The sequence below is a fragment of the Misgurnus anguillicaudatus genome, chromosome 14, assembly GCF_027580225.2.
Source record: "Misgurnus anguillicaudatus chromosome 14, ASM2758022v2, whole genome shotgun sequence".
Classification (NCBI taxonomy): domain Eukaryota; kingdom Metazoa; phylum Chordata; class Actinopteri; order Cypriniformes; family Cobitidae; genus Misgurnus; species Misgurnus anguillicaudatus.
Genome location: NC_073350.2, coordinates 28,094,241 through 28,101,119, shown reverse-complemented (window position 1 = coordinate 28,101,119; position 6,879 = coordinate 28,094,241). Strand labels below are relative to the sequence as shown.

At 37.7% G+C, this 6,879-nt stretch overlaps 1 protein-coding gene across 1 annotated transcript in view; it reads left to right on the top strand.

The window, feature by feature from the left end:
• The first annotated feature begins 3,413 nt into the window (after window positions 1–3,413).
• Window positions 3,414–6,879, top strand: part of col6a1 (collagen, type VI, alpha 1) — a 53,003-nt gene continuing 49,537 nt past the window's right edge. Inside the window, exons 1-5 of the mRNA XM_073876182.1 lie at window positions 3,414–3,648; window positions 4,853–4,988; window positions 5,380–5,580; window positions 6,363–6,522; window positions 6,722–6,835. Coding sequence (XP_073732283.1) covers window positions 3,561–3,648; window positions 4,853–4,988; window positions 5,380–5,580; window positions 6,363–6,522; window positions 6,722–6,835 — 699 coding nt within the window. The 5' untranslated portion in view covers window positions 3,414–3,560. The remainder of the gene's footprint in view (window positions 3,649–4,852; window positions 4,989–5,379; window positions 5,581–6,362; window positions 6,523–6,721; window positions 6,836–6,879) is intronic.

Sequence of the window (6,879 nt, the reverse complement as noted above, 5' to 3'; positions counted from 1 at the left end):
ACCGGATATCCAAGCATGCAACCAAATATTTAGGTTACCGGGGGGTCTAAGGACTAAAGTTCCCTAGACATGACCTAACACCGCCCATTACTGTAAAGATTTCCAGGTGAAACTGCAGGTGAGAAATGAAAACACATTTAAGTTTAGCAAGTCCCATGAATTGAGGTAACATTCCTGTACAAATGGTGGGGTGATAGTATGCCTTGAAGTTTAATGCTTGAATCCGTTCTCTCTTTAATGACTGCAGTCTCTGTTTATTGTCTCTAAGCAGGTGTTTTTTCTAATAATGTGTTTTCCAGATGCTGAATAGTGTGCCTAAATCACATGATTTAAAGAGAAACAAGAATACGTTCATCATTATTTCGCTGAAGACAGCAAAAGGTGATGACACTGCTGAGACACCTGTGCATTCCCGTACGAGTTTGTTTTTTTCGAAATGTGACATGCCTCCATAATGAACTTATCCATCCACAAGTGTATTAAAACATCTTGCGCAGATGATCTAAACATCTGCCTGATCATTTGACAACATCTGCTGACCATTTCAAATTCTTCCCAACATTGCTTGAGGGAATAGCGCAGAATTATTTTTGTAGAATATAAAAATACTGAAACTGTTCACTTATCTAACTTTGGATCATGTTGGATCTTCTTGTTTCATGAACGTGAAAGTTTTCATATTTCTAAAGAAGTTTGCATGAACATTCGAATGTGCTTAGAGAAATTCCCTGGAGCTATGATCTCATGCTATGGAATTTTTGCAGTCTTTCCTATTTGGACCCAATTATAATACTGAATGGCAGTGTATTCAAGTGGATTTTTTTATCGCGAAAGCTTGAATTATTTGAGTGATTAATTATTTAAATGCAGAAGCACAATACACATACTGTAGATCGTGTCTATGTTTCTTGGATCGATGCATCTCATTACTATAGAGAAAAATTTCCCAGAATTCCAGAGTCTGGGTCACCACATCTACAGAGTTAAAAACATTTTTCATATGCATGAATATGTATGCTCCTGTATAGCTCAGTGCTAAAGCATTGCATTAGCAGCGCAAAAGGTCCTGGGTTCAAAACCAGGGAACTCACATACTGTATGTATGAACCCCCGCTGCAAGATACATGATGTTTAGTCTGATTCCTACGATTTATGTGACCTGCTGTCCTGTGAAGATCTAAACCTTTGAGGATCCCCAGTCAACTCCCAGAGGTCTATTTTAACCCCTTCCTGCCCGGTCAGGGTCAGCATAACATTCATTTAAGCACCCTGACTTTTGACCTCTCTGTCCACCCCTAACTTTGATCTTTGTCTCTTCCATGTCGTTATACAGGTTTGTCTTAACTCTTACATTGAATCACACACTCAATATGATTAGTCTCACAGTATGCTTGTTTCTCATACATAGTGAATCAAACCCCTAACGTCCAGGCTGGACGGACCAGCGCAGCTGTCAGATTCTACGCAGATTTACAATAAGCCTCCCTATTAAATCCTGATTATTAGCAGATGGATTTTCTCTCCGCCTTACAGTTCAAAATGATTTTTTCCTTTCTTCAACGGAAGGAAAAGTAAAGAAGCAAGAGCATGAGATCAGTGGAAAATACTTGATAAATTCAAGCCAACAAAACCGTCTCCTGCCTTAAATTTTCAAGGAGAAATAAAGCCCTGATTCAGGGGCGAAAAGCACACCCCTTTCTCTCGGTTGCCCAAGCAACTGTTTTGACCCAAAACAAAACATCAAAATTTACACTTTCTCACTCACTCGCTCACTCACTCATTACTGTACCATGGTAATAACACCGTAGTATTTTTTTAAATCTTGGTTTACCCAGGGACCACCCTGAACGTTCCCTCCATGACTAGCCTATTCCCGCTCATACAAGGCCCAGTACAGACCAAGAAAAGGAAAATATTCCTCTATGCAGAACCATACCGCTCTTTTCCCCTTTAGTCATTTATGCACCACTTCTGGACATACAATGAGTTTAATGTCTTCATGTCGGTTTACAACTTTATCATCACACTTTCCGTAGTAACTCCTCGCACCTTAATCCCTTTCATTTGGAGGCATTTTCCCTGAATAACGTTCCCATGAATGTTTTCTGGGCACCCGGAGTGTTCCGATTAGTGGTTGACCACTGTTTTCAAGTCTAATTCATAAACCATTACATTGGTCCACCATCAAGAATCTGTGGTTATGGATTCGTTCTGCATTCATTTCTGCTCTCAAAAGAACATAGAACATATAGGAAATGTTATGCGTGTATAATTGCAGAAAAGAAATAAAGGGAAGTGCAAACGTACTGAGATCTCAGTGAGCCAAGAAAGATTGTTGACAAGGTCTGTCCTGTAACAATTTAAAGTGCAAGCTGTTGCAACTGACACATGGGTGGCGCTGTTTCTCTTTCAATGAAAGGCGAATGAGGGAGTGGTCTCTCTCTCTCTCTCTCTCTCTGTCTGTCTGCATGTAGACGAGATGCAGATGTGAAATGATCTTTGCCTTCCCTCTCTGGAAGAAAAAAGACATTGTCAGATGTCTCATTTCTACTCCCTCTCTTCCTCAAACTTTTCACCCCTGAATGGATGCCAATCCTGTACTTATGAGTGCACTGTTACAATCCCAGTGTCACATACGCACACATCTCTTCATACAGACCTCATGATGCTCCTCCTGACAGCAATAACTTCATCAGGATGTTCCTACACTTTTTCCCACAGATTAACTCCAAACAGGGACCCTGATTCTGCACAACCAAACCACATCTCCATGTCACAGTCACATATATTACAAATGCACAAAAACTGTTTTCATGGCAATCATACTTGCCAAACTACAAAATGTACTAGTTACCATATATTATAGTTACAGCTCTTGTTATAGCAGTAAATCTGGTAGTTTGGTATTTGGTAGTTTGGTTACCATTACTGTCATAAAAAGGAAATAAAAACCATTGTAAGAATTGTTTAAACCTTTTACACCTTTTGAAGGAGGTCTTAAATAAATTATGATTTTAGAATTGTAATAAATAATATAATAAATATTTGTACATTTTATGCATACTTTCTAATGTACAGTTTAAAAATTATTTTTGACATGTTACAACGTTTTAATAATTTAAATAATTTAATAAATAATAATAAAAAATATTTACAACTTTCTTTTTAGGGTAAATTTAAGTAACTTCTGTCAATCTAGTTATCTCAATGTCAAATCTCCTTATTTGCCGGAATTTACCCTATGTTTAATAATCTATATAGCAATCCGTATATCTTTATTTAAAGTACTTTAGGGCCCAAGTCAGTGTTCAGCATCACGGATGGAGCACTGATGAAGACATGGAGAGATTGAACTCCACCTCTTTCCTCCCTCTTTCTCTGTCTTTAAGGCGTTTCACTCTGTATTGCGCTCTCAGCGCGCACATCGTCCCACTATCTGCTGTTTCATTTCATCCAAACCTGTTTTTATTTAATATTCCTTTATATGATCATATCCTTCACTTCTGTGCGTTCATCACTTTCAATTTGCACGGTTAACGTGCAGGAATATATCGGGATAAATGGCGCGTAATGGATATATATTAAGCGCTCTGTGCGCGCTTTTGGCAGTCATCGGCGCACAGGATGTCCAACGAACCACCTTCAGAGGTAAACATATTTATCTTTTATCCTCCATGTTATGTTTATGATGTATAGTTTTACGAAACATATTTTGCATGATTTATGTTTATGGGTTGATGTAACTGCTGCGTTAAAGTTTCTAGTAAGCTACCTTTGACTGTTATATTGAATGCATCTGCATCATCAAAGTTGAGCATACAGTCATCTTGAAGTGCTTGAGGGCTTTCAGTGATTTTACATTTTTGCTATTGCGTTACAATAATGCGCACATACTACTGTAGGTAATAATGTATTGCCAGTTATATGTTGTGTACAGTTGTACTGTAAGGACAGTAGCACAGTAAGTTATGACATTGTGTAGTAAATATTGCACATTAGTATAGTAATGTGTTGAAAATGCATGTGGCAACTGTCCAGACAAAATGAATCACATCATTTGATTATTTAGAGTTATGTCTGTATACAGAAGATGATGATCAGCATAAACTTAAATTATGATTTAAAGTGAATCAAGTCAAGACATTGAGTTATGATCCAACAAATCGTCTGTAAATTATCCTTTGCTGCTTGTAATTTGTTTTGGAGGAACTTTGTGCCTAACAGGCCTTGATTTAGGCCACATGTCATGCAGAGATTTCCCTTATATAGAATGTGCTTAATGTGTTACAGTAAAGTAGTAATAAGACATCAAATTACTGAAAAATAATAATGGTATTAATCTGATAAGACTGTCCCAGGAATATGTCCTCAAATAGTTGAATATGGGCAAGTCAAACACTTTATACCATTACGCTACCTTGTGATATACATACACTCTTACAGCTTTATTAAAACACATATATAAATATTTGTATCTTATACACTGTAATGTCACGTTCAGGTTACACCTGTAATGTCACATGATAACAATAGCCTACTTTAGGTGAGGTGATGCACTCTTCTCCCACCACCAATCTTCCACCAATAGGGGGAGCTGAATATTTTTCTAAGATAACCATAATTGTCATGATTAAGAAAGCAAATGTTTGGGCAAAAACGTATAGTGTGATCTTACATGTGACCTGATTATAATTTAATTATTATGAACATGGACATTTAAGGACAGCCTAACTCTTTTTATAAAACACATAATGATTTTACAAATAGATATTGATCAAATAGCGGCAAGGCAGAAATCAGTCATTGTTGCAATTGTGTTTTATTTTGTGATTTTCCCGCTGTCTTCTTGCAGATTGTCCTGTGGATTTGTTTTTTGTGTTGGACACTTCTGAAAGTGTGGCGCTCAGATCCAAACCACCAGAGTTTTACATCAACCAACTCAAATCCTTCACTAAACTATTCATCGATGAGCTGGAGGACAATATAGTGTAGGTTTTTCATCCGAGTAAACCAAAATATTCTTTATATATCTATTATGGATTTTCTTTCTAGCTTTTAAAGTTCTCACTCTTAACTGAAAGAAATGTAAAAGTATTGATGTCCTATAAGGGTAGGGCCCACTCATGGGGGCTGCCATGTTGAGATCACATGACTGGGCCAGAGAACATTACTTTGTTGTTATTAGACACCTTCAAGTGATAAATAAGTTAATTATGCATAACAAATATGCCTGCAAGTATGTCTACAATAGCACTGTTAACTGAAAACTTTTTTGTGCATCTGTAGAGATGGGTGTCAGTATGAAGTCCTATTGAACTTATAGAGTATTATGATGCTTGCATAATTGAGTATATAACAATTTCGATCATCTGTTGCCAGGCGACAGCCATGTGATCGTGATCTTACGTGGAATTCTGGAGCGCTACATTACAGTGACTACGTTGAGCTGGTGATGGAGTTAGTTGACCTGAAGACGAAGCGTTCTCAGCTAAAAGCTGCCATTGACAAAATCTCTTTCATCGGCAAGGGGACGTTCACTGACTGTGCCATGAAGGAGGGAATCGGCGAGTTGCTGAGAGGGTATGTCAATCTAGAGACACTTATACACATAAACACAATGTTATTCTCATAAAAATCTTTTAGCATTGTAATCAAATACTTAGAATGATTGGATAATTAAGAAACTTTGTTACTTTCTTTTGCGGAAAACACAATAACTCTTTTTCCCTGATCGATTCATTGGGTTGTAAACTGTAGTTACTGTAAATAGTAAAATGCATTGAATACATGGCTCACTTAAAGGGAACCTATTATGCAAAATCCACTTTTACAAGGTATCTGGACATAAATGTGTGTTGACAGTGTGCACAACCACCCTACAATGAACAAATCCACTCCTTTTTAAATCCCTATTTTACCAAAGCAGTCTCATTAAACATGCTGTTTTGATTCTCTTATCAATGTGATGTCACACGGATAGCGCCCCACCTATTACCATATTTACCGCCCTCAGCAAGTTGTGCGCTGTCTGCCATATCTCAATATTATGATACTACTGTCTGAGACTGTATTCACAGGAATAAGATCTATTTTAACTGAAAGTAAGTGCTCACTGTCTGCATTTAAAGGTACAGACACCAAAAAAGCAATTTTTTTGCTCCCACCCAAATTGGACATGCTAAACTTCAAAGACACATTTTGGGCACACTTGAGATATGACATCTTGTATATGTGCACTTTAAGGCCGAATTTTAGCTTGTAACTTTTAACACTATCCATACATTTGAAATATATCCGAATGTTCTCATTAATATTAGACCTCACAGTCACATGAGACTGTTTTATGTCTCTTAAATATTTAGGGGATCCCACTATCATGAGAACAAGTACATGGTGGTGATAACAGACGGTCACCCTGTGACTGGGTACAAGGAGCCATGTGGTGGGATCCGAGAGGCTGCCAATGAGGCACGGCAGCACGGCATCAAAGTTTTCGCTGTGGCCGTATTACCTGACGCAGAGGTACGAGATGTTACTTGGACATTATGAAGATGAGTGTCTGATGTTGTGTGATCTGAGAGTCTGCAGACTCATCCTTAAATGTTATAAAAAAGAATTGTTCTTGCCAAATCAAATGTGTTTTTCTCATGTAAATTGGCCACAATGTAAAAATGGCTACAGACTATCATTTTTCTGTTCCTTTCAATTGTTTCATTCCCAGGACAGCAGACTGGCTGTCATTGCCACAAACCCGAATTACAGACAAAACTTCACAGCTGCAGATAGCGACCGTAACAATCAACTGAGCAGCATAAAGACAATGATTAACATGATCGTGAGTACCATTACACAAACCAGATTGTTTATGCGGTTCTCCTG